Source organism: Gopherus flavomarginatus, chromosome 15 (assembly GCF_025201925.1).
Source record: "Gopherus flavomarginatus isolate rGopFla2 chromosome 15, rGopFla2.mat.asm, whole genome shotgun sequence".
NCBI lineage: Eukaryota > Metazoa > Chordata > Testudines > Testudinidae > Gopherus > Gopherus flavomarginatus.
The window spans coordinates 13,176,193-13,203,785 of NC_066631.1; the positions used below are offsets into that span (position 1 = coordinate 13,176,193).

Below are 27,593 nucleotides of genomic sequence, written 5' to 3' on the forward strand. Positions count from 1 at the left end.
GGCCCTACCCTAACACACATAACAACAATCGCTCCCCGCCTGCAGGGAAGCCCTGGCTTGCAGGCTGCTCCCCTGCCCTCGGGTGCCTCCTCTCCCCTCGCCTGGTGCCACGGCGCTGCAGGGCCCTGTGGCCTGGGAGCCCCATAACGCAGGCAGGAGCTTTCCCGCCAGCCGGAGGGGGGGGCAGTGCGTCACTGCAACGCGCCGAGAGAGGGATGACGTCCAACGACAGCGCCGGTCCCGAGGGGAGGAGGAAGCGGCGGCGGATTGAAAATGGTCTGAGGCGCTAGAGCGCGGGACGGGGCAGCGGGGTGAGGTGAGGGGCCGCCGGGCAGGAAGCTGGAGATGGGGGAGGGTACAGGCTCCCGCGCGGGGTGGAGATTCGCCCCGTCCCGGAGACTGGGCTGGAGATTGGGGGCAGGGCTGGAGGGGGTCTCAGCCCTGGGGGGAGGCTGTAAGCAGGACCCCCAGTATCCAGCCCCATGGAAGGGGGGTCTCAGCCCTGGGAGGAGGCTGTAAGCAGGACCCCCAATATCCAGCCCTATGGAGGGGGGGTCTCAGTCCCTGGGGGAAGCTGTAAGCAGGACCCCCAATATCCAGCCCCATGGAAGGGGGGTCTCAGTCCTTGGGGGAAGGCTATAAGCAAGGCCCCCAATATTCAGCCCCATGGAGGGGGGGTCTCAGTCCTGGGGGGAGGCTGTAAGCAGGACCCCCAATATCCAGCCCTACGGAGGGGGGGTCTCAGTCCTTGGGGGAAGCTGTAAGCAGGACCCCCAATATCCAGCCCCATGGAGGGGGGGTCTCAATCCTGGGGGAAGGCTGTAAGCAGGGCCCTCAATATTCAGCCCCATGGAGGGGGGGTCTCAGTCCTGGGGGGAGGCTGTAAGCAGGACCCCCAATATCCAGCCCCATGGAGGGGGGGGTCTCAGTCCTTGGGGGAAGCTGTAAGCTAGGCCCCCAATATCCAGCCCCATGGAGGGGGTCTCAGTCCTGGGAGGAGGCTGTAATCTGGGTCCCCATTATCCAGTGCCCTGGAGGGGTCTCAGTCCCACCGCTCCCCAACAAAAATAAATCCTTCCAGGATCCTGCTTCTCTTGGTCCCTTCTGCATTCTTTCCTGAGAGACAGGAGACAGCCGCTGGTAGTAATGTGCTTGTGTTCCCTGTGTCACCAGCCACCACCTCAGTGGGGGAGCTATAGCATGAGCTATTTGCAGACAATCTCACATCTGTGAGTGTCTTCTTTCTCCTGCTGGACTAGTGCTTCCATAAACACATCATACAGTCCATGTCATACAGATTATGTCCTCTAGAGATGGATTTGTGCCCCTGCATTGGTTGCAGTCTTTTTGCATCTTTTGCTCTTTTTGCATCCTCCCCCTTTCCCCACTTATGTTTATTTGGAAAAAACTGTATTATTTCTCTGTGAATGTGCAGTGTTACTGACTATGGGGGAAATACAGTGTAGTGACCTTTCGCAGGGATCTGCCTTGGTTTACTCCAGCTCCCCAGTCACATAGACAAAATAAACATACATTTTTGCCTGTTTTCATGCATAAACATGAACATATCAGAAAGTGAGTTGTAACAGTGTTATAACATGAGATTTTAATATTCACTTAGATGTTTCTATCTCTTTTCTTTGCAGTGGTTTCCTGAGACCACACTTCCTTTGGGGTATTGTAGAAAGACAGTTATGGCTGTCCCTTACTTACAACAGCCTAGCTTCCTATTGGTAAGTGCTAGTACAGACAGTTATTGGCATTAGGAAAGTCTTGTGGTGATATTGCTTTTGACTAATGAATTGCCAAATAATCACTTGAAAATTTAATCCTCCACATATTAATTCCTGACAGTTTATCTGTAAGCAGAATGCATAGCATAAAATCTGAAAGCATTCTGTGGAAATGCACTGAGAAAGTTCCAGCTCCTCTTCTCAAATACTCTAATGTGTGTTGACCGTTCTAAAGTCATATAGTCTTATTTTCATAGAACTTAAATGGTCACAAATTGAGAACTTGCTCTTTAATTTAAAACTTGTAATGTAAATCCAAGTAGGTAAAACAAGCTCAAATTTGTCTCGAATTAAAAAATACTTATGTTTAGAGTAAGTCTTACGATGGAAACAATGACAGCCCATTGCTTTTTTACAAGAGCAGTATATGACACTAACTAGAGAATTCTCTGCCAAGATTTTTACAAGTGTTTCTCTTTTTACTTTCTCTTGAAGCAGTGATCTGATTTCAGTTTCTGTCCATAACAGGCCAGTTTGAAGGCAGATTGCATGAACAAGCCCTTTGCTCAGAGGTGCCATGATCTGGAGATAGTCATTGAAGATTTTCCTGCCAAGGTACAGAGCAGTTACTTTTTCATGAATGTAGTCTGAGCTATACCTCAGTGGAGTTGTAAAAATATTTAAAAAATATTTCTTTATTCCTGCCTTTGTAAAGAGTTTTAAGATTCTTATGTGAAGTTTTATGAGTTCAGTAGTTTCCCAAAAGTTACCTAACTTTTCCAGTAGTTACAAAACTCCAAATTTTTAATTGATCACATTCCTGATCATACTTTTTATTCTCTACTGAAATGCCGGATATGAGGACACAAATATTTTAAGATGATACATGACTGATACTAATTAGTTGAGTAGGAACATACTAATCTAGGAATAAAGAATGAGGTTTTCTACCACCGTAATCACTCTAGATTTAAAACTTTTATGGTAACAATATGGTGTGCAAATCTGGTCATACCATCTCAAAAAAGATATAATGGAATTGGAAAAGGTACAGAAAAGGGCAACAAAAATGATTTAGAGTATGGAACAGCTTCTATATGAGGAGAGATTAATAAGACTGGGACTTTTCATCTTGGAAAAGAGACGACTAAGGGGGGATATGATAGAGATCTATAAAATCATGATTGTTGTGAAGAAAGTAAATAAGAAAGTGTTGTCTAGGGGTCACCAAATGAAATTAATAAGTAGCAGGTTTAAAACAAACAAAAGGAAGTATTTCTTCACACAATGCACAGTGTGTGGAATTCTTTGACAAAGGATGTCGTGAGGGCCAAGACTATAACAGGGTTCATGAAAGAACTAGAGAAGTTCATGGAAGATAGGTCCATCAGTGGCTATTAGCCAGGATGGGCGAGGATGCAAAACCATACTCTGAAGTGTCCCTAGCCTCTGTTTTTCAGAAGCTGGGAATAGGCGACACGGGATGGATCACTTGATGATTACTTGTTCTGTTCATTCCCTCTGAAGCACCTGACATTGGCCACTGTTGGAAGACAGGATACTGGGCTAGATGGACCTTTGGTCTGCCCATTATGGCCTTTCTTATGTCCCCAGTCTGTAAAATTATGGGAAGCGAGGATTTAGAAAACAGGCAGAGTCCAACTTCACATCAGGGGGGGGGGAATATATGTTTTCATTTAAATTTCTTTAAATTATTTCCACTGAATGTTGTGCACATAGAAGTGTGCCCTGGAAATAACAAAAATTATGCATATATTGACTGTAGTTGGTGGGGAATATTTCTTGCATTCAGATGTCTGAAATTAAGGCTCTTCAGATGAAGAATCTACACATGAACAGTAATCTTTCTTTTTTAAAATTGTATTTATCTATTATGACTCCAATCCTTTTTCTGGTTGTTTTCCTGTAGGAACTGCATGCCATCTTCCCATGGCTAGTGGAGAATATTTTTGGTAGTCTGGATGGCATTATCATAGGTTGGAATCTTCGCTGTCTGCACGGAAGAGCAAATCCTACAGAATATGCTATTGCCCTGGATTTCCTGGATCCCAGGTAAATGTGCTAACTTCAGAGCAGTGGAAAATTCACAGTGAATTAATAAACCAGTATTTGATGTGTTTCCTCATACGTAAACATTCATCTACAAAAGGGGCCAAAAAAGAAAAAAGATGCTCTCTCTGTTTTTCCTTATCCTTGCATACAGTGGCCCGATGATGAAGCTGGTTTACAAACTCCAAGCTGAGGAGTACAGATATGAATTCCCAGTCTCCTATCTTCCGGTAAGTAACTGTTAAAGTTATGTGAGAGAAAATTATTTTGGTGTTGCACCCGTTGGAAGGTTACTTACTCAGATACCCTGAGTTCAGGATAGGACCTGCCACTGCAGTAGTTGAATTATTGTTTCATAGCATAGCAGACTCTGGAGATGGGATTTCTAGTTTGTCGATTGTTTCAGAGGGCTGTTAGGGCAGAGCATTCATTGTCATGATGGATTTTATAAGAAGTTGTGCTGTTAGCTTGTTTTACTATCAGCAAAATTTTGTGCTGTTCAACTAAGAAATTTCACTTCTTTTTTTTTATTTGGCCGTCAAAATAGTCACTAGACTATTTTTGTCTTGATTACCAATAGATGGAGTTTAAAACATCTCTTCCAAACTTGTTGGAAAGCATCCCCACCTCTAACAACATCTCATATCTCCCAGACACTTCATTCCTGTAAGTTTAATGAAGATTAACTGTCCTCCTGGTTATGGAACATAACACTTTATGGTTGTAGGAAAACAGCTGTCCGTGGAAGCTTCGTGAAATAACTTTTCCATTGCAACCAGATAGCCACAGTCTAAAACAAAGAACCAGACATCTTTTTACAGTCCAATACAAGAATACATCCTCAAAAACTCATTCACATATTCTTAGTAAACTGGTATAGGTATCTCATTACTCCCTCTCTTCTCAGGGCCCTGTGAAGGCTTCAATGCAAGAGCGAGTCCTACCAGAATGCTCACTGTACCACAACAAAGTCCAGTTCCCTCCATCTGGAGGCCTAGGTTCGAACTTGGCCCTCAGTATCCTTTTAACAATTGAAGGGTTTACATTTTTAAATTCTTTTTAATATTTGAAGTGACTAAAACTCAGAAATCAAGATCCATTTCTGCTGTTTGCTTACCGTACAGTCATGTGCCTTAGTCCAATGCTGCTGTGTTCAGATTGCAAACACGGTAGGGAAATGTTTAGAAATGTTGTCGTTCATTGAAATCTCGAATGTTTGAAAACTTCTAGGATGATATTCTGGCCTCATCAAAGTTGATGGCAAACCTCCCTTTGACTTCAGTGGGCCCAGGATATCGCCCCGTATGTTTCATAAATATTTCTAGGTTGTTTGTCTGGTAGGGAGAAAAAACCTGAACTACCTGACAGTGTGTAATAAACACCCTGGGAAGAGAGCAAAAGGTCAAACGTGAACTTGCCATTGAGCTCTAGAAAGTCTTCTAAAACTAGCACTGAGATACTGAAGATTTAAAAGACCAGTAATTCATATGATGTTTCCAATAAGCTGTACTTATTGTATCCTTGACTCTGTCTCTCCAGATCCATTTGAATATTACATGTTTTACTTTGCAATAAGCCTTATCACACAGAGGGTAAATAAATTTTAATGCTTTTTTTCCCTTTAAAGTAGCATCACTCTGGCAAACCATTTCTTCACTGCATTTTGAAAGCTTCCATCTTGTCTCTAAATGCAAGAACCCAGTTAAACTGAATCTTGCACCTGTTGCCTTATAAATACCATTTGATATGGTGAAAACATAGGCCGTGATGATACACATGTAGATAATTGTACACATCTTCCTCTTCTCAGTGCTGCATTCCATTGTTGATGGCTGAGGATGAATGAGGTATAGAAATTTCAGCTTTCTGTGCACTTTTACTTTACACCTGCTGAGCATGTTGATCATCATTCGTCCTTTGTTGTACAAACAATACACATGGCAGTCATATATTGTATTGCACACTAAACTTCCCTTGTTTTTAGCAGAATCTAATGTTGCTGTCAGATGTGGAGTGTGATTCAATACACTGAATCATTGCAGAAGAGCCCACGAAAACGCAGATCTTTAAGGCTAGAATAAAACACTATGAACATCCAGTTTGATTTCTTGCGTAACACAGGCCATAGAATTTCATCCAGTAATTCCTGCATCAGACCCAGAATGAGATTTATCAGGTCCCGAAATCCCTGTTCCCAGTGACTTATTGTAACAGCGTGTGTATTGACTTATTGTAGCTATATGCTGTGTGTATATATTCCAGAACTCTCCCACCATCCATCATGTCAGCCCTTCAAACAGCGCTTACTTCAGTCTGGTGGACACATACCTGAAATGGTTTCTTCCCACAGAAGGAAGTGTTCTTCCTCCACCTTCTTCCAATCCTGGCGGGGGCATCCCTTCACCTGCTCCTAGGTAATGACTTGGTAAACTTGCGTTATCAGTTCTAGACTGCATGGGCAGTGCTCGCAAAAACTGTCTTGCTTCAATGATGAGTTCTTGCCAAAGATAATGTAAGACAATGGCACCATTTTTATATTGTGTGTATCCATACAGAAAATAAACATGATTGTACCGGTATAGTAGTCTTATAATGGAGAATATAATACGGGGGTCACTGAAAGCTGAGAAACTTTTATTCTGAAAATTTGCTGGCCTGCAGTAGTGGAGCCAGAGATGAGTTATAAAAGTGGTTTGTAGCTGTTGGATTTTTTTCATTCAACACCACTAATTATGGTTCCTGTTATATGCTCTGACTCTAGTGTGGGATGGACACACCATCCACCCAGGAGTGGCTTGTACCACTTAATGCATATGGGGCAGTCAGGGAGCAATTGAATTGGTATTGGCTGTAACTGAAGGAACCTCTCACATCATAACAATTTTGCTGCTGGCTCAACTTTTTGATGTTGCCAGCTTCAGTCGTCTCTAGTGCTATAACCTTCCATGTCCTAGTTAAGAATGCATCAGTGTTTCTTTGCAAGCTACCAGTTGTTGGGGGTTTCTTGATCTGGTATACAAAGCCTGGGTGGAATTTTTATTTTACTATCCAGCGTATAACAGGATTATCAAAGTTTAGGTGACAGACTATGCATAACTACATATGTTGATTTATTGAGCCACAAACTGAGGAGGACTCGAGGAAAGCGTTTCAATCTCTTACTAAAGTTTTTTTAGCTTGTCTGTAGTTTTTACTTATGCTCTTCAATTAGCCTTACAAAATTGATATGAAAATTTACCAGCACATGCGCAAAATCTACTCGTCTGCTCTTTACGATGATTGATAATGTTAAAACTGATATCTTACTCATCTGGGATGAGGTGGGAATGTACAGTTTTGTAAGGCCAATTTTGAATTTGGTATTTTTATGTATTATATTTATCATCAAAAATGTTTATTTACTCAAGTATATATTGTTGTGGCTTTTTTTAACTATGGCATTTTGAGTGTCTCCCAAAAGTTCTCTCTCAGGCTTTCTTGAACCTTAAACTAGATTAAATAGTCTGTTAATGATTTAGATGCCTAATTAAGGCCTAACCTCACAGTAAAATTGAATAGGAGACAGGCTAAATAAAATAGTGTACTGCAGAATGTAGTGTGTGGTTTGCATAAAATAATAAATGAAAATAGGCACTGCACATTTACTCTTGCTGTGGCTAATAATTGCAACCGCTTGCTTAATTTTTAAAATTCTAATTATGCAGATTTATTTAGCACAAACTCTTACCCAGTTTCTTTGTGTCCTTGGGGTTACAATCTATGACCTCTGTCCCTGTACAGAGGCCCATTGACTTCAGTATTTATATAAACTTCTCTTTAAAGATCCCCAGCAGTGCCTTTCACTTCTTATGGCATACATCACACTAGTCTGCTGAAACGGCACATTGCCCATCAGCCTTCAGTGAACGCTGATCCTGCTTCCCAAGAGATCTGGAGATCAGAAACAGTGCTTAAAGTGAGTCCAATGAATTTTCTTATATTTTTAAAGTTAGAATGACTGAAAAAGCTTATTTGCGGGTAAATCTCTTTTTTTTCCCCAACTAAAAATCAGCTTGCTTTTCCATTCCTCTCTAGCTTGCAGTCTGTTAATGGAACTGAGCAGTGCAGCTGTTGTTTTCTATTAACATAATATAAAGAAACATAAGATAAAAAGGCACTAACTTGTTAAGCAACTGTTGCCACACTTTGGTTTCTAGGGGCCTGAGTCTCATCCAGCTTACACCAGATAAGTTGCTCATTATTTAGGGAGAGAAATATCAGGAACTAGGAATTTATTCAAAACCCGATGTAATGCCCCAATGCTAAACTGAAATATTGATTGTACAGTGTAAGCTACCATAGTGTGTGCGCAATGATCTTGTGGCTAAAACACAGAACTGGGAGTTTGTAGGTTTATTCCTGGCTCTGCCACAAACTTCCTGTGTGACTCTGGGTAAGACACTTAATCTCTGCACCTCAGTTTGAAGGGGGTAATACCTATCTTACAGGTGGTTATGAGAATTAATTCACTAATGTTTTGAGTTATTTGCATTCCTGTGATGACTTCTATCCAAAGTATTAACAACATTGTGGGGACCCGCATGCTAAATTAGACCTAAGTTTAGACAACAAGCAAGCAAGAATCAATTTTTAAAAATAATTCCTAGAATTCAGAAGATAAGGATCTCATCTCTCCTCAAGGGGGGGGGGAAACGCTGTCAATGTAGCTTTATTTTGTGGTATAGTGCTAATGATGATGTCTCTCTCTCAAATAAAGCTGCTCTTCGGTTGAGTGTAAGTGACACGGTTCTTGTTCATTTCCTCCCCCTCACTCCAGTCACCAGACAGGTAGTGGGGAAAATAATTAAAATGATTCCTCCCATTGCCACACCCATGTCTTTGTGTAGACTGTAAGTTCTCCCAATCAGGGATGACATCTTCCTCTATATGAGGAAATTGCCTAACACATTTTGGGTGCTATCACAATCTAAATAATAAAGCAGCAGTGTTGGGGAGTCATCCACTGAACTCTGTGCCTGCATCTCCCCCACATGCTTTGCTCACCGCTCTCTCTCCTTGATTAACAAATAATTGATATTTCACTGGAATTGACGTATCTTGGCCTAAAGAAACCTAACCTTATGTTAGGTTTTGCTTCAAGGCTCTCAGACTCTAAAGGATTAAACTGATCATTGGGGCTTTTATTCTTAGAGCAAGTTGGAAGGGAAATGGAAACAGACGGAAGAGTCAAAAGAGAGAGGTTATTCTGCTACGGTATTTGAATTCAGGGATGGATAAGTAATACCTATAGGAAATGTGTGATGTGCTTGTTATGTAGTTCACTTGCAGCCTTTTCCCATCTCCCTTGAGAGAGAGGCAGACACACGCATTCTTTTCAAACAGAGACATGTCTGTTAATAAATGAAAGCTACTAAACTTGGATCACTGGTATTCTCGAGTGAGTGTTCTGCTGTGTGAGCTAAAGGAGGAACTCTTCTTTCAATGTTTTAGATCTGTGTTCACAATTCCTCTGACTTTATGATCTATACAGTAGCTGTAGCTTGTCCTATTACTATTCTTGTATTTATACGAGGTGTTTTGACTTATATTGTATAATAGTCTCCTAAGAACAAAGAGAGAGAGTTCAGTGATAATGGCAGAAACATAATGGGCCTTAAAAATATTGAGAAAAGAAAACATACACCTTGGTGAGGTGCAAAGTGCCCTTGCACCTGTGTCACAACATTGAAATACAGTGGATGGGTTTGCATATGTGTAATTGGGAGAAGCTTTGGCCTCATAACCGCAACATGCAGTGTAACTATACAGACGTGTAATTGCAGATATTGTGAAATAATACTTAGGGATCGTATTATACAGTGTGGCTCAGACTTATCTCACTAAATGTAATAGTTTAGTAAAGGCGAACTTGGAAAGAACCAAGTCTGTAAAAACTGAAACATCTCTAAGTACATGCTTATACTATTTTACAAGTATAACTTAGTCTTTTGTTGAGTGATGTACAACAGGCTTCAATTTGGCTAATCAAAGGCAGATTGTGACTGGCTATTCATGGGTCTTCCCTCTTTTTCTCTGGCTGAGAAAACATTTGTTGTTTTACAGGTTTTTGTTGAAATGTGGCTTCACCATTACTCACTGGAAATGTATCAGAAAATGCAGTCCCCTCATGTCAAGGTAATAGCCTGTGCTTCATTCGTTGGTGTCTCTTGCTTGTTGGCTTCTTATCTTGGGGTGAACCTTTGTCACTTCCCATCTTATGGAGGACTTTGAAGTGTATGGTTACAAAGGAGTGTTCTTAAAAGCATACAGCAGAGCTTCTAAACTGCAGTGATGAAAAGATGTTGTGAACAAGTGCTTGTGTCATCCAAATTTGCCTTTGTTGCAGTAGCTAAATATATATAAAGTTGACTTTGTTCAACGGTCATAACAATCAATGCTACTCATAGTAGTTGGAGCAGTAACTGCTGGTAAGACTTCAGTATACAATGCCCTATTAAAATCCCACACAAAAACGTCAACATGGCCATACAAGAGACCTAAATTTGGTTTCTGCAGCTGATAGTGTTACTGAGGAGTTAATGAGTCATTTGAAGATCCAGTGTCATGTTTTTCAAGAGCAAAGATTTTAGCCTAAATCCAATTTTAATAAGTTTTCATAAACTATCTTCATAGTTTTAATTGGTTAAAGCACATTCTATATTTCCTACCCCAGAAACTGGCATTGTTAAATGTGTGCTGCATTTCAATGGTGGCTGAAGTGCTTTCTGTGTATATGTAACTTTGGGATCTCTTACAAGGTCTTACTTAAATAAGATATTACATTGATTACAAGCCATTTGTTCTAGCTGTTCAAGAATAAAACTGATGTGCTTAAAGGGGAACCTGGTATCAGAAGAGTTAGGAGTGCTGAGATTTGAGGGAATTTGGAAAAATGCCAGGGGACTGATGAGTCTCAGGATTCCCAGGAGGGAAGAAATGTAGAAGTTACTAAAGGCTTGTTCTTGTGTGAAGGAGTAAGATGAGAGTTGCTTGACTGGGAAATTCTGATCCTTCACTTCATAAGGTTATAAAACAAATATTTTGTTAGGGAAGAATGTTGCAGATCTAAGTGTGGTGAGTTTCTGTTTTTATTTAAAAAAAAAAAAAAGATTTTCGCTCAAACTGCAAACTCTTAATAAAGATGGTAGGTCTCCACTCAGGAACCCCAGCAGCATGGCTATGCATCGATGATGGAAAGGCTTTGCTTTCAAGTACCTTTGTTCTCTGTCTGCATAGTCTTTGTGCATGCAGCTTTATGTTTAGGTTAAAAAAAAAATGCATCGCTTTAAACTTCTCTCCTCTGTTCACCCTCTGTAGCTGAGACACTGTCTTCTAATGTTATAGCAGCATCCAGGCAGATGACGATGATTTCTTAGTGCTCATAAAACAATGTGACTTACGCTGTGGAAATGTATGGGTAGTGCCTAAAGGAGTTTTTCCACCATAGGCTCCCACCTAGTTACACTGATCAGGGGAGGATTGAGACTGTGGCTGCCGGGTGACTTTCAACTTCTGTCCCTGATTATTTCCCAAGAATCACTAGTTATGGGCATGTAGACAAATGAAATCCTGCTGCTTTTGGGTGGGTTGCAGGATAGAAAACAAGGGCAGGGAAGTGGCCACCCCATCCAAAAAGGAATCTTCCTTCAGAACTCTGAGATGTAAGACTTTGGAAGGTGTGGAGACAGCACTATCTCTCAAGCAATGAGTACTTAACTGACCAGAGTATTATCTGGATGAGTCGAAAAAAACTAGTGAAGCTTATCAGTTGTTCAGATGTGAGCGAGAAACTAGAACTTGCAAAATTACCATTTCTCTGGTATTCAGAGGAGTTTTTTTTAATTGGGGCTTTTGACTGCCAATCTAGAGAATACCATAAGTTTTTGCAAAGTAAAGTGAATAATGACCACGTATCTTCCCCTGTTTCCGTTTACCTTTCTGCATGTGTGGAGCAGAGGGATGGTCAGTCCCATAGAAAGTCTCCGAATGTGGGCCCATTCATGATTTTAAACATGATATTTTAAGTCTCTATCTACAAACTCTCCTGTAAAGAGCGGGGCTGGGATGGCGTTCCACAGAACTTGATGCGTCTTCCCCCAGCAGAAAAACATGGGTTGTCTGGGAGTGCCATGCTGGATCCCAGATGTGTCATTTCCCATTGCCCCTTCTGAATTGTCTGAAGAAACAGGCAAATCCTAAGAATGATTCATGTCATTAAGAAGCTCTTTTACGTCAGTAATAAAAGGTGGAGGTGAGGTATGGGGAGGAGCCAATAGAGTTTGCTTCAAGAATAATTACTTTCCTTTGTGATTACTCTGCTTGAAATTGCTCCCAGATGTGGAGTGAGCCTGAAGTTAACACTGTTATGCTGGGTTTGATGATTCTCGCCCCCCCCCATTAATTCAATTTGATTCAATTTCATATTTCCCCCTTTCTATTGTACTCTCCTTTCCTCTGTCTGTTTTGCAGCTGCTCAGTGGGGGCCAGGTGTGCAGTATCTGTTTGCCTTTTAGCTTCTGCTTTTGTCATGATTTGATTTATTTTAAAGGGTCAGTATCTAATAGGTTCTGTGTAAAGCCTGTTGTGTTTACATTGCCAGGGATCACAGATCTCAGTAACAATTGCATGTGTGGCACTCTTCAGGGGCCTAGATCTTGCTGCAGCAAAGGAGAGGAGAGTTAATTACCATAGCAGAAGATGGATTCTGCTGTTTAGGAGCTTGCAGTGGCATTGCTACCGCTCTCTTAGCAGTGTCAAAGCAAAGCAGAATAAATCTGAAAAACTGAATTGAAAATAGAGGAGAAAGGAACAGAAAGGTCCTGTTAGTGAAGGCAGGGGGCTGGACTCGATGACCTTTCGGGGTCCCTTCCAGTTCTATGAGATAGGTATAGCGCCATATATTATTATAATAATATATTATATTATAAACTTAGAGGAGGTGTAAGACGGAGAGTTAGTTTAGATGCCTGATATTGTTGATTTGGGTCTCTGTTTAGGTGTACATTTTGTTTTGATTTTTTTTATTTATTCCATACGTGTCAATGTGGCTATAGTATCCTCTTCACCACTGTTTTGATTAGTTTTAGGAAATGTTTCCTGTCCAAGGAGGAGGGTGGTTGAGACTTGGGAAGAACTTGGTACTCGCCTAGAACCTTAATGGCCATGTTTATTTCAGCGTGCCATCTCTATAACAAGCTTGTCCTTTTGTTTGGTTGGGCATTTTTTTTTTTCTAGTGTTGTTTCCCCCCTCTCTGATAGTAGAGGCCATTCTCTCTTTGAGACCTATTCACTTTCCACAGATTTGAATTCCCATCAATCGTATTTGGCCTTTAACTAGAAAAACAAAGCATGGAGCATGCAGGCTTCTAGCTGGTGATTGCCAATACTGCAGTTAATTGGAGAGACTCACAGCGGTGCAATCAACCCTTTACCTTTTCCCCTTCCATGTCCCTGGGGCAAGATAAGCCCCCGTACTGGCTCCTCTGGTTCTCATTGGCACACAAGCAAGAATCCCAAACCTTGGTCTGCCAGTGCATGGCAGGCTAAGGGATAGCTTTACAGTAGCTTTCGTAATACTAGTTTGGAAGTAAGCGTTTCCAGAAAAATGATTGTTTTTGCCCCACATCAAATCATTCCACATGTTAATTCCTATATTTGGCTATTCTGTCCTGCAGTTTAGCTGTTTTCAAGTGGAGAGGTTGGACTTAGTTTCATGAGCCTAAGATTTCCTCAACATGTTTGGCGGAAGCTGTGTCTCTCTATGCACTGCTTGTTAAGTCACTGATACAAGCCTGCTGCTTTTGTGGTAGAGAAAGAGACAGAACTGACTCAATCAGAGCTTCCCCCTAACCCACTAATGTTAATTGTGAACCCAACAACAATGTCCTGTCAATTGCTTTCCCAGCTTAATGAGGGTCAAGGTACTGTACCTGTGGAATCAAGCAACTGAATACCAGAAGGAGAAGAGGATACTGTGGCTGCAGTTGTTGTGATATGTTGTCATTGACTGTATTTGTGACTTCCATTTTTTTCCCCCCACAACCCTTTCTCTGGATCATTCACACTGTTTCTTGTTTTTTTTTGTTTTTTTTTTCTCTTGCTCTTTTCTCTCCCTCTTTCCTTCCTTTTTGTTTCTGTTGTCTCTCAGCTGGAGGTTCTCCACTACCGACTCAGTATCTCCAGTACACACCACAGTAGTCCTGCCCAATCCGGCTACCAGGCCCTCCACGCATACCAAGTATTGCCATCTTTTCATTTTGTTTCTTTTTAAAAAATCTTGTTTCATCATATAATCTGCAAAGTGTATTAATTGGCACTAGCAGAAAAGGCAGCTGTACAGCAGGTTTGCAGGATGATTCAGAGATTAGTTCCACTGAAACAATGTTTGGTAAAGATAGGTGCAGCAGATACTGAGAGATGCTGATGAACACTTTGGAAAAAGATGTTAGATGTATAGCACATATTAGAAGGACCAATTGGGATCCCCATTTTAAGAGATGCATCTCTTTTAATGGATTTAAAGGGAAAAAATTGACACTGTGCTAATATCTCCTTGGCCCAACAACGTGCTTTGCTAATGGCAGAATTCTGTCTATCATGTACTGCTCCTTTAAATGAATCTTGCAGGGAAGAGGAGATTAGAGATTGCATGGCTGTACCCCTAATGAGAGAGGTAGGTAACATGTAAACAATCATTGTAAACTTCCAGTGAAACACAACTGGACAGTTAAATTAATATTGGCAGCCTGAGCTTGATTGGCTAACTTCACAAAGGGATATGTGGGTTGCATGTTTGTGGATTATTCAGGACGTGCCTGCAAAGCCATTCCTGTTGAAACAGGTTCCTGGGTTCATCCTCCCTATTTCAGCCTTTTACTCACTGTTTCCTCATTTGGTGGGGCACATAGTCCATAAAGCCAAGTTAATATTGGTTTAAATTCTCCCTGCTTTAACCACTTAGTCCTCTGCTTTTGCATAAGCGGCATGAACACTTTTACTATTAATCAACATACTGCTTAAGAAGGGAAATAAGAATCTACTACCCGGTGCATTGTTTTATAGCCTTAAATCATCATGCCAGTCCATAGTGGTGTTCTTAAACTTATGTGGAATATGTATTTTCTCCACCTTCCTGGGTGAGGAGGGGAATGATTGGGCGAACATTCCTGCAACTTAGGGCTGGAGGTCAAGAGTTTTTGGAAAGAGTAGGGAGAACAGAAGTTTCCTTTTAGCTTTAAAGAACAGTGCTTGTGATGATGCTGGTGATCCAGGTTATGAGGAAATTAGCCTGTCAAATAGCTTTTAAGTGACAGAGGATTTGTTAGTGTGAAAATGAACAATGGAGTTAAATACAACCACACAAACAGTTGAAGACTCATATAAAACAGCAGAGAATGCTTTCTTGGAGGTAGTCAATGGCCAAGATTTTCAAAAGTGACTAGTGATTTTGGGTGCCCAGTTTAAGGTTCCTTAAAGGGGCCTGAATTTTCAGAAGGTGGGTGCTCAGCAATTTGTGAAAATTGGACCCTATGAGGGTCTTAAGGTGGGCACTCCAAAATCACTAGCCACTTTTGAAAATCTTGGCCTAAGTTCATAGCACCAGAAAGACCCTACCTAAAATGTCGTTGTTAGGTATTTTCTCCTTCAGACTTTCTATAGACTAACTGACTCGCAGCCACCTATTGACTGATGTGATCCCTTTGGTTGCCTCACTTCCACTGGTTATGGACACTGGTAGGAATACAAATGGAGTCTTCATTAATCCTAGTAATAAGGCCTTCCCTCCCTTAGAGAAGGCATAGATCCGTCCAACTTCACTGCTGCAGTCAGAGGCCCATCATTGCCTGCCATCAGTCAGGAGCTGAGTCTTTTCCCAGGGAGAACCTAGCTATGTAAAAGTATTAAGAACATTTTCAGAACTGTTTAAGCATATGAAAACTATTAGCTGCTTCCCCACAGCCATTGCAAGTAGGAAGGGCTTTAAAGTGTCATCATAGCACCAAGAATTGTTCTGAATTGCTCACACACAATTAAACACATTGAAAAGATGATAAGTAGTTTCCTAAAAAACCAAAACAACCTGTCCCAAGTAGCCAAACTATGCAGCTCCGAAGTTTCACCTGAATGCAGCTTCATTATGGCATCCAAGAATCTCCTTTCACAGCTGCTGCTAACATGTGCAGCCCAGTGCAACCCTCCATCACGCTTGTTTTTGTTGCTGCGGTACTTGTGTTTGGCTATCCTTGATCTCCCAGAAACAGCCCTCAGTGGTGGATTGAGATAAGTTTACTGTTTCCAAGGCAGGCTAGAACACCAGTAGGCTGGTGTGTGCTCCTGGGTTCTGCAGTAGTGGGGAAGGAGTGCACTAAGACCTGACTCCCTTTTTCTCTTCCTATAGCATCTCCCCATTCCTCCATATGCTCACTCTTCTGGTAGCAATACCAAACTGGCCCACTCTCACTCCTCCATGTTCCTTGTGTGAAAAAGATCTTCCCACGTACCACACTTCCAGTAAAAAGATTGAATGACACCCCTACCCCCTAAAAAACTTATACTGACGTTAAGTGCAACAGGATCATTCAGGGCATGAGCAACAGAAGCAAATAATACTCTTGCCATAACTTTTTAAAGAGTTTTTCTCTTTTAGGAGGCAGAAGAACACCCACATAAGAAGGAAGGCTTAGTAAGGCTTAGTAGAAAGTGAGCTGAGAGCATAATAATGGTTCTGTTGTGTTACCGACAGCAGACACTTTAATAATAATAATAATTAATAATAAAAAATAAATAAAAGAATGGATATTCTTATTTTTTCCTGAGAGGGGGTAAATTAAAGTAAAACTTAGTGATGTTCTGTTACTGCTTTCTAGGGGGTTACTATAATTTGCAACAAAAAGACTATAAACCCCTTTCTCCTGTAACCACACTGACTAAAAGAAGCCTCACAAATATTTGTTAAGACAACGGGGAGTCCTCATGGCACCTTAGAGACTAACAAATTTATTTGGGCATAAGCTTTCATGGGCTAAAACCCACTTCATCAGATGCATGGAGTGGAAAATTTGTTAGTGAGCTGTTGAAGGTAGAGCTGTGATGCAATTTGTTCACTTGGGGAGATAATTTGTTCAAAATGGGTGATGCAGAACTAAACAGGTAGGGACACTCCTGTTCTGTTTAAATGTCTGATGTGAAAATATCTTTGTGCTGAGCTCCCTCTTAGAGGTTTAACAAGAAAAACTTATCTTTCTGCCTATTGCTTTAAATCCAGGAGTCATTTAAACCCACAGAAGAGCATGTGTTAGTGATAAGACTTCTTGTGAAGCATCTGCACGCTTTTGCCAACAGTCTGAAACCAGAGCCTCTCTCACCCTCAGCCCATTCCCATACAGCCAGCCCACTGGAGGAATTCAAGAGGTAGGTATAGGTCAGACTGTCTTTCGAGCATGCAAAGCACTAATTAATACATACCGTGGCAGTTTTGCTTTTGTTGAGAGCTCGAAATTGCATTATGAGGAGGATGAGAGAGCCCACTTTTACACTCCTCATGCACTTTGGGCTGGAGTCCAGATCAGAATAGGGAAGAAGGAAGTAGTTGCTCCCCATCCACAATGGAAAATGCTTCAGCTTTTTAAAAAAGGGGGAGGGGATCAAACTGCTTTAAAGGAGCTAGTGTTTGTTCTGAGAACAGAGGGAAGTTGAAGCCAATTTAGAAGAGCAGTCAGACTGGTGCAAAAATAACTTCTGTACGTATCTCTGAAAAGGACATGTGCAGATCAGTATTGGGTGGAGGAAAAGTTGTGTTAATGAAACTGCACCAGAGAGAAATTCCAGCTGAGAACACTGGGCAGCCTTCTTAGAGGCACTTGGGTTGCATTTGGCCCTGGAATAGCAAGTTGTGTGCATCACTATTAGAACTTTTCAGACATATTCAAATCATCGGCTCCTTCTTCAGCTGAGAGAGAACCTATCAAAACTTGTTACTTCTGTATTAAATGTTTGATAGTACTTTATCATCTATTATTTGTTTATACATGTGTCTTCGTGTCTGAATCTCATTGCAGAGTTGTGATTCCTCGGTTTGTCCAGCAGAAGCTCTATATCTTCCTGCAGCATTGCTTTGGTCACTGGCCTCTGGATGCCTCTTTCAGAGCTGTATGTACCAGCCTTTATTTCTGCTGAGTTCATACAAAATCGGAGTTAGTTAATAAAACACTGGGCCAGCTGCAGTGGTAAAACTACTGTTTTAGTAGAACTGTTCACTGTTCATGATTTTTTTTCCCTCAGAAGGAGGGAAATAAACACTTATTAAGACTAGAGTTAGAAATGACGTGTAGTAAAGGTATGGGAAGGAGAATTCTTAGATACTGGTGAAACTATGTTGTGGTGGTTCATTTCTCTTTCCCTTTATGGAAGTGACTACAAGTTGAGAACAAGCTATTCTTACTACAGAGAACCCGTATGTTTATGGATAAATTTGGCCTATCTAATAATACACTCTAATCTTGTTGTAACTAACCAGACTAGGAGAAGAAATATGGCTTTAATTTCTTATATCAAGATGTTTTAAATATACATTCCTCCTCCTTCAGGGAAATGACGTGGCTGGGTCAGTTATGTTGCCATGTTTGGCAGAGATAGGACAGAATAGACCATTGGGAATCTTCTTGGGGAGAAATCTTAATTCAACTGAAGTCAAAGTTGTCACGGACTTCAGTGGGGCCAAGATTTCACCCCCTGTTGCCTAGTAGTTTCTTGCGTGAGAAGAAGGACTGAAAAAGCATTAATACAAAATGCTATTCAGCCCATCCTCCATGTGTCTCACTAAACTATATGGTGCCTCAGTGAATGATATTAAATGTCATAATACCACAATCTTCAAGCGTGATGACTACATTAATGTGGCCAACCAACAACTCTCTGACACCGCCGGTTATAAAGAACTCAGAGAAGATCCCACAAAACAATTTACCCATCAAATCCTTCCCCAAACAACTCCAAGAGAAACTCTACAAACTCATCCCCCAAGAACCCTCCTCAGGAACCTTCTACGTGCTTCCCAAGGTATACAAACAAGGGAACCCAGACAGACCCATCATATCTGGCCATGGCACTCTCACAGAAGGAATATTGGGACTTATAGAAACCATCTTCAAACCACTCACCAAGCAAAGGGCCAGCTTCCTTCAAGACACAACCAATCTCTTCCACAAACTCTGCAATATTAACAACCTCCCTCAGAACACCATCCTTGCCAGCAGGGATGTTACGTCTCTGTACACCAACATTCCTCACAATGACGGCATAGCTGCCTGCTTCAGATATTTACAAAACAATGGACAACCTGCAGATATCCAACCTAAACATATCACTGAACTTATCTATTTCATCCTCGCCCATAACAATTTTACACTTCCAGAACAGCCAGGGGTACTAGGATGGCTCGTCAATATGCCAGCCTCTTCATGGGCCACCTTGAAGAATTTCTGGACAAATGCACCATGAAACTAATAATGTATCTGAGATACATTGATGATATTTTCATCCTCTGGACAGACACTCTCTCATAGATTTGCACCACAACTTCCCACGGATCACCATACCTACCTTCATAGATGCAGTAACCATCCCAAACACACCAAGAAATCTGTTATCTACAGCCAGGCACTCAGATACCACAGAATATGCTCAGAGGAGAAAGTCCAGGATGTACACCTTAACACGGTCAAAACTGTCTAAATAACTGCACTTCACCAGAGAAGTAGATCCCGTCATAGAGCAGGCCAACCAAATACCTCGAGAGAACTTGTTTCAATACAGAAATAACCCCCCCTCCAACCGCACACCCCTAGTTGCTTCCTACCACCCCACACTGGAACCCATACGGGGTATCATCAAACAACTACAACCCACACTTGATGAGGACCCCATCCTGAACGAAATCTTTCCTGAACCCCCTCTTCTGGCCTTCAAACAACCCTGCCAGCTTCTCCAAGCTCATCATCAGAAGCAAGCTCCCAACAGACCAGGACACACCAACTCAAAGCCACACCAGACTCTGCCACTGGTCAGTATCGGCGGGAGCAATGCTGTAAATTTGCAGACATTTACAGAGTGAGGTCGACGTAAGTTGGCTTATGTTGACCTACCTCTGTAGTGTAGACCTGGCCTAAGCACATTTCCTATACCTGAAGAAGAGCACTGTGTAAGCATGAAAGCTTGTCTCTCTCACCAACAGAGTTCGGTCAATACAAGATATTGTCTCACCCACCTTGTTTCTAATATCCTGGGTCCAACACTGCATACACCAATACTAGTACATCAGTTTGATTGGTGGATGCATCTTACTTTCCATGGCAGCCACTTGAGCACTCTTTCATCTGACTGTTATTGTAGAGGGTGAGCTGCTTGTTCAATACAACCAGGCATTTTGTTAATGGATTTTTACTAAGCATCTAGTTCTCTTCAGCTCTGATGCAAGGGCACATGATCACTAAAGACTTCCCCTTCAGGGCTGAGACTTTTGCAAGATATTTTCATTCCTTAATCCTTTTGTTGGCATTAAGAAAGTGGGTGTCATTGTCCATGGGACTTAGCAAAACAAACAAGCAAAATCTTCCTTCTTCAATTGAATTGATTTTTATGTTGTTGTGGTTTTGCTTCAGGTCCTGGAGATGTGGTTAAGCTACGTGCAGCCCTGGAGATATGCTCCTGAGAAACCACTTCAGAGTGCAGAGCTTCAGCCTCGCAGTGTATCAGAGAAATGGTAAACACAGAATTATCCCTGAGCAGAATCTGCAGCTCACTCTAATCCTGGCTTCAGCAGATGGCATCTATTAACTGTTAGAATTTTGCATATGAAAATCTCGAGGACAGAGTTTTAAATGTTCCTTGTAAGCATCCAGTTCGTGGATACTGAACTGTGGAATTGTGACCAAGCACCCTTATTTGGGAGGTGGGGTGACAGAATGGAAAAGGTTGAGATCTGCTTTCCTAGTTTACCCCATTCAGTTCCTCCTGACTTGTTACTCTAAGTAGTTTTCTTCATACAGCAGGTGCCAGATTAGCCTTCCTGCTGAGGAAGAACAAAGACGGCATATCCGTCACCCTAACATGGGTAAAAGTATTTATTTGGCTTAAAGCTATATTGGTAAGCATAAACCCTGGTCATTGTTTCCTCTGTTTGGTGTCTTTCCCTTTACTTCACCATCCTTGGTGTCTTTCCCTTTACTTCACCATCTCTCCCATGTTCAGCAAAGCGCCCCCAGGTGGCTCCAACGTTACAAACTACATTGCTCATTGCATTGTGCTGCATCCAAAATCCTGGGTCATAAGAACAGCCATGCTGGGTCAGACCAAAAGTCCATCTAGCCCAGTATCCTGTCTTCTGACAGTGGCTAATGCCAGGTGCTTCAAAGGGAATGAACAGAACAGGCGGTCATCGAGTGATCCATCCCCTGTCGTCCACTCCCAGCTTCTGGCAATCAGTAGCTTGGACATCCAGAGCATGATTTTGCGTCCCTGACCATCTTGCCTTGTAGACTATCCTCCATGAATTATCTAGTTCTTTTTTTAAACCTGTTATAGTTTTGGCTTTTACAACAACATCCCCTATCAACGGGTTCCACAAATTGACTGTGCGTTGACTTGACCAACTGTTCTAAGGCATCTCCTCCTTCCCTAAGACCTATAGTGGCACAATCCATTCAGTGGTGAGGTTGGGTTTCATGAAGAGGCAGCACCAGTTTCTCTGGTTCCTGGATACTTGTGCAGGAGACAGTGATAGAAACCACACTTCAGGCTTCAGCTTGCCTCTGAAGTCCTTCCATTGCACATCTGTGCAACTAGCTATCTGCCAGCACAAAGTCAGAGATTGTTACTGGTACCTAAAAACGCTTGAGTAAGGGGGGACGTTTGAGGGACATTTGTGTGTGTGTGTGTGAGAAATGGAAAGGATGAGATCATTCCAGTTGATGGTCTAAAATATATTCTGTGGAATTATTTACTTGGCAGACTGAATATACTTACTCCTTATTTTAATAGCTGTATTCACAAACCCATTGTTACTTTGATAGGGCTCCCTTCATTCAAGAGAACCTACTGATGTACACCAAGCTATTTGTAGGCTTTCTGAACCGAGCTCTCCGCACCGATTTGGTCAGCGCTAAAAATGCCCTGATGGTGTTCCGAGTAGCCAAGGTCTTTGCTCAGCCCAACCTAGCTGAAATGATCCAGAAAGGTAACTGAATACCATGTTGCCTCCTTGCAGTGTTCTGCCCTGCTCTGTCCCATGACAACTCTTTTGCCTCAGAAGCATGGAGAAATGTGAATTGGAGGATTCGATGTCTGCCTCATGTGACATTGAAGTTCAGAGACCTGATGTCTTTGCTTCTATTTACAATATTGGTTTCATACATATATACAAGTTTTTCTTATTTTTTTTCTAATTTCCTTTCATCAGTCTCACTCATTCCTATTTGTTCTATCTAACACAAAAAAACCCACGATGCTGTGCATTTTTAGTAAACAGAAACTCCTTGTGTTTTACAACCTCCTTATTGTTTTGTGCTGTGTTTGGTTATTAATCAGCTCAGAATTAAAACTTTGTAATGTCCTACAGAAATTTTATATTTACTCAGACTTCAGAAAGATGGCAAGTGAGCAAGAACTTGCACTCCAAGTTCTAGATATCAGTTCAAAGTGTCCTGAAAGCTGCATGTTGAGAGGCCTGGGGTATAGTAAGGCGGGCGCAGGGGGGCGGCGCACAAGAGGGTTTAGGCATGCAACAAAAATTTCAGGTGCTGGAACATGCTCAGCTGGGCAGGTATAGGGACCATAATATCCTTTCCAACAACCAATCATGGCCTAGAAGTACTATGTCTACATAGACGTAGATGCACCATTGTAATAGTGAAAGCTCTTTCTGCTGTATGAGTGAAGATTCAGTGGAAAACTTAGACTCATAGACTTTAAGGTCAGAAGGGACCATTGTGATCATCTAGTGTGACCTCCTGCACAATGCAGGCCACAGAATCTCACCCACCCACTCCTGTAACAAACCCCTAACTTATGTCTGACTTATTGAAGTCCTCAGATTGTGGACTTGAACTAATAACTAGGGCCCTGCCCTCCTTCTCCTCCCCACAAATAACCTCGCAACCTTGTTACAATGAGTGGTTAAAAAATTATATTGCTAGATCCCCAAATCAGAGGAAGGTATAACCTGGTTTTCTCCACCCCACATCATCTTATCCCAAATTCTAGGAGAGCAGTTGTTCCTGGAGCCAGAACTTGTTATCCCTCACCGTCAACACCGAATTTTCATGACCCCAACTCTTGGTGGGAGCTTCTTGTCGTCATGGCCTCCAGCAATCACAGATGCCTCATTTAAGGTGAAGAGTCATGTTTACTGCCTGGAAGGACAGGATTCCCAGTACAAGCAGATGTTTGGTCCAGAAGTCAGGAATTTGGTAAGCAATGACTTTGCTTACTTTCTCTGTGTAAGCCCCTTTATTGCTGTTGTGAGGGGTAGGTCTTCATACTGAATATCTGTTCCATCGCGTAAGGGGGGGAGAAATTTAAGCTCTTTAAAAGTAGGGGGTGAATCAGGAGTTGGGGGTGGTTATAGAATCTATTTGAAAGGTCCATAACAAGTGTGAAAATAGAAATGTACAGACTGTTTTCCAGTCTTGAAGGGTGGGGTGGACTGGGCTTGCAGCTTTGAAGCAATCTGGTATGGGCATGTACTTGTTTCATCTCTCAACAATGACTGTGTGTATTTCTGATTCATAGTGTTAATAATCAATACCTAGCAGCAAGCCAGTTAAAAATGGTGTAGTAGAGGGAGAGGGGCTCTCCCTAAGCAGCAGGCTAGTGAATTGAAGGAAGATGCATCTCAAAGGAAACAGAGGGGTGCTTGCATTCCTCTGAATGCCCCAACTGCAGTGATTTCCTTTATTCTATTGGAGTTGGAGCACATGACTACTACCAGCACAAGTCCATGTCAGCCAAGGGAATGAATGTGCTGATTCTGTTCTGACTGTCAAGTCACCAGGCAGACTTGTATTCACATGCTGGTGCTTATTACTGACTTTATTTGATTGCATTATTTAGTCATCTGCCTGTCTTTTATTTTTCAGGTATTAAGATTGGCCCAGTTAATAGGCCAGGCCCAGCAAACAGCAAAATCCATATCAGACCACTCTGCAGAGACCAATGCTAGTCAGTCCTTCCTATCCTGGTTTAGGTTCAGCCCTTCTGACATGAATGGTTCCTATACAGGAAATGACCTAGATGAGATTGGGCAAGACAGCATCAAGAAAACAGATGAATATTTGGAGAAGGCACAGGAGTACCTATGCCAGATCTTTCGAGTATGTAACTTCCTTCCAAGTGCTGTCACTGGGAAGTAGCATGAATGGGAGTCAGGATTCCTGCAGTCTACTTCCAGCTTTCTCACTTACTTGCAGTGTGATCATTGGCAAGTCATGTACACCAACATTTCAAAAGTGGACACTCATTTTGAGTACCTCAATTTTTGGTGCCCATCTTGAGACACTTTAGAATTGATTTTTTTCCCAGGGGTGCTGAGCGCCTGTAAACCTCTTGACTATTGCTAAAGTTGCGGGTGCTGTGCACTTGAAAATATCAATCCCAAGCTAAGTTCCCTCTAAGCTGTGTGGCCACGCAGCTGGGTATTAAGCCCCATGCAGGGGCCCTGAGCTGCTGCGGTGAGAGAGAGCTGGGGGAGTCCTCTCTCCCCACTGCAGCCCTGATGTAGCCTGCACCCCAAACCCCTCATCCCCGGACTCACCCCAGAGCCCTCACCCCCTACACCCAACCCTCTGTCCCAGCCCTAAGCCCCCTCCCACACCCCAAACCCCTCATCCTCAGCCCCACCCCAGAGCCCTCACTCCCCCTCCCCCACACCCAACCCTCTGCCTCAGCCCCAAGCCCCCTCCCACACTCTGAATCCTTCGGCCCCACCTCCACCACATGAATTTTGTTATGTGCACCAATATGAAGGTGATATGTCACACATCACCTCTATATTGGTGCACAAAACAAAATTCATTCTGCACATGGACATAAAAAATGAGAGGGAATACTGATCCCAAGCCATGTTAAACTAGGCACCCACAATAAGTAGCCACTTAGAAAAATCCCATAATTTTCCTACTTACCAAGGGGCATTTTATGGCTTACTGTTTTTAAAGCACTTTGAGATTTTCTGATGAAAGATACTGTAGAAATGCAAAAGTGATAAAGCTAATAGAAGATACTAGAAGATGGCTGCTTCTCTCATTAAGCTGAAAGGAAGCAAAGAGATTTTACACAAGTTCGCTTGCACATGGCTGGGAGAAGATAGAACTAAGCAACAGCTATGGGAAGACGAGGATGTACTGAGCGAATAATACTTCTGTCTGCCAGGTCTTGCCACCTGATGAAAACAATTTAGAATGTAGTTGCTTTTTTAAAAATTATTTCTATTGTAGACTGGTAAATAGGTTGTTTTCAGTACCTGTTCTGTTGTCAGTCATTGGCTATGTGGTTCTCAAGGGCTGCACAGGAGCTGGTGAACGGGGAAATAGGTGGAACAGCAAAAGGTCGTAAAACTGATTAATTATGAAGAAATTGTTCTTTTTGACTAGTTGAATGAAGCCCAGCTGACCCAAATGATTATGAATTGTGGAGCAGCTCAGGATGAGAATGGAAAGAAGAAACTTCCAGACTGCATTGAGAGTGAGGATGGACTAATTCTTACGCCTCTTGGCAGGTATCAGGTAAGAGGGAAAAGCTTCCAGACCAATACTTCTAGACTTCTGTTTAAGAAAGCAGAGTGTATGCCTGGACATCAAAATAAATAGCTTGTCAGGGCTGGGAGGAGAGATACCAGTTTGTATGCAATTCAAATTTGAGCTATAAAGTACATGATTTCCTTTCCTGTTCCTAGATCATAAATGGCTTACGGCGGTTTGAGATAGAATACCAAGGAGATACTGATCTTCAACCCATCAGAAGTTATGAAAATGCCACTCTAGTGCGACTGTTGTTCCAGTTATCCTCAGGAATTAATCAAAGGGTAAGTGCAATGAGAAGTCGTCTTTCTCTTTTTCAGTTGCATATTCCTATTCTCCCTCTGACCTGTGTCAATGTACAACTTACACACTTGCTTTGTACTCTCGCCATTAATATGACTTCTGCATGAGTTTGCAAATATTCCATAGGGCTCCTCTTCCAGCCTGGAATCACTTTTCTTCCCTATTGCTCAAGATTTGTAAATGTCACAACATTCTCTCTAAATCAGAAACAGTACACTGAAATGTATTGTTCATGGTAGATGAGGTAGAAGGAATGTCCTTCACAGGATCATATTAGCACATACAAGCATAATGAAAGAACACTCTGTTTCCCTAGTTGTCAAAATAAGCAGGAAAAGGGTTAATCCAACCAAACCCTTTTATTCTTTCTTTCTTCCTGTGTCTCACTCCTTTTAAGCTCTGTTTTGCAGCTTGATGGTTAATCCTCTCTCCACCGTATCCTGACATCATATGTATACACCACTGTTGTTCCAGATTTCCTTCTGTTGGTTTAGCGCTTTGTACCGCTCATAGTAAATTAGCAGAATTACTACAGTACAAATGTAAATTTGTGTTGGAACAATTCTAACTTTTGAAAGACACATGAGTTTTGAGTTATAATTGCTATAATCCTCTTTCCTGTCCCCTTAATACAAACCAAAACATAAAAGCAACATTTTTTCAGTGTGAACTTAAAATCCACATTTTAATTTCTGTTTACATTTTTCTTGTTCTGTTACTGACTTTGTTTTTCTTATCTTAGTTTGCTGATCAAATGGAGATTCTCTGCTCCAGGGAAGACTTTATTGGCAGGTTGTGTCGCTATCATCTTACCAATCCCTTTCTTGTAGAGAAGGACAGGCACAGCCCAGCACTGAAACAAAGGTCAGGACGTTCTCGGCAACCAAGGATCAGTCTGAGATTTCTGGCTAGCTATAGGACTCTTCTTTCTTTGTTCATGATATACTTCATTGCATCTTGGTTTTGCATTGGACCACTGGCCTGCGCATTCATTATTCTCCTCGGCTATCTTCTTTATGCAATAGTAATGACTTTCTTCACTGAAAGGTGGAAACCTCATCAGCACTAATTTTTCCCTTCAGTGTACACTGTAAAACGAACTCTTTAAGGATAAAAGTACAGTGCTTCATGATTAAAAGCCTTCGGCAAAGGATCACTTCAAAACTTTTAAGTGTGCTTTTTTTATATTAAAGTTGAGCCAGAGGGATACGTTTGTGGTTGTAGAAGCCACTGTAATCTGTGTAAATTCTGTTTTGATAAACTGTCTTTTCTATACAGTTTACTTAATGTACAGGATGAGAGAGACTGCTTGTGGTTTGGGGAACAACCACCAGTGATTATGGAGCTGAAATGAACAGCCCAAAGTAGCTGTGGGAAACTACACATAGAAACAGCTCTAGATTTGGCAATCTATCCATAGTGCAGCTTTTCACTTTTATCATTTCATGTGGGAATTGGCCATTTGAACTTCTTTCTGCAGGTTTTATATCATGTTGCTGGGGAGGCGGTTTTCAGTGTGACAAAGGCAATAGTAGCCACAAATCATGAGTTCTGTACACAAAGCTGAATCCCAAAAAATCAGTAGGATAAAAAATAAACAAGTTTTTGGCTTCAATTACTCAAAAAAAATCTGGGGGAAATAGGTAATAATGGTTTG

At 41.8% G+C, this 27,593-nt stretch overlaps 1 protein-coding gene across 4 annotated transcripts; it reads left to right on the forward strand.

Moving 5' to 3' along the window:
* The first annotated feature begins 226 nt into the window (after window positions 1-226).
* SMPD4 (sphingomyelin phosphodiesterase 4) lies at window positions 227-27,100 on the forward strand. 4 transcript variants are annotated; one of them, XM_050924461.1, is made up of 20 exons: window positions 227-316; window positions 1,647-1,733; window positions 2,262-2,348; window positions 3,664-3,806; window positions 3,958-4,033; window positions 4,711-4,819; window positions 5,343-5,395; window positions 6,066-6,217; window positions 7,626-7,758; window positions 9,906-9,977; window positions 13,990-14,079; window positions 17,107-17,252; window positions 17,900-17,990; window positions 20,501-20,601; window positions 21,911-22,074; window positions 23,100-23,305; window positions 23,975-24,208; window positions 25,487-25,618; window positions 25,789-25,917; window positions 26,679-27,100. In XM_050924461.1, exons 2-20 carry the CDS (start codon window positions 1,695-1,697, stop codon window positions 27,003-27,005), a joined length of 2,484 nt encoding a protein of 827 aa, XP_050780418.1. In that variant the 5' UTR covers window positions 227-316; window positions 1,647-1,694; the 3' UTR covers window positions 27,006-27,100. The 4 variants fall into 4 exon arrangements, with proteins under 4 accessions (XP_050780418.1, XP_050780417.1, XP_050780419.1 ...); XM_050924460.1 differs by having other exon boundaries at window positions 246-311; XM_050924462.1 differs by lacking the exon at window positions 1,647-1,733 and having other exon boundaries at window positions 246-316.
* The last annotated feature ends 493 nt before the right edge of the window (window positions 27,101-27,593 follow it).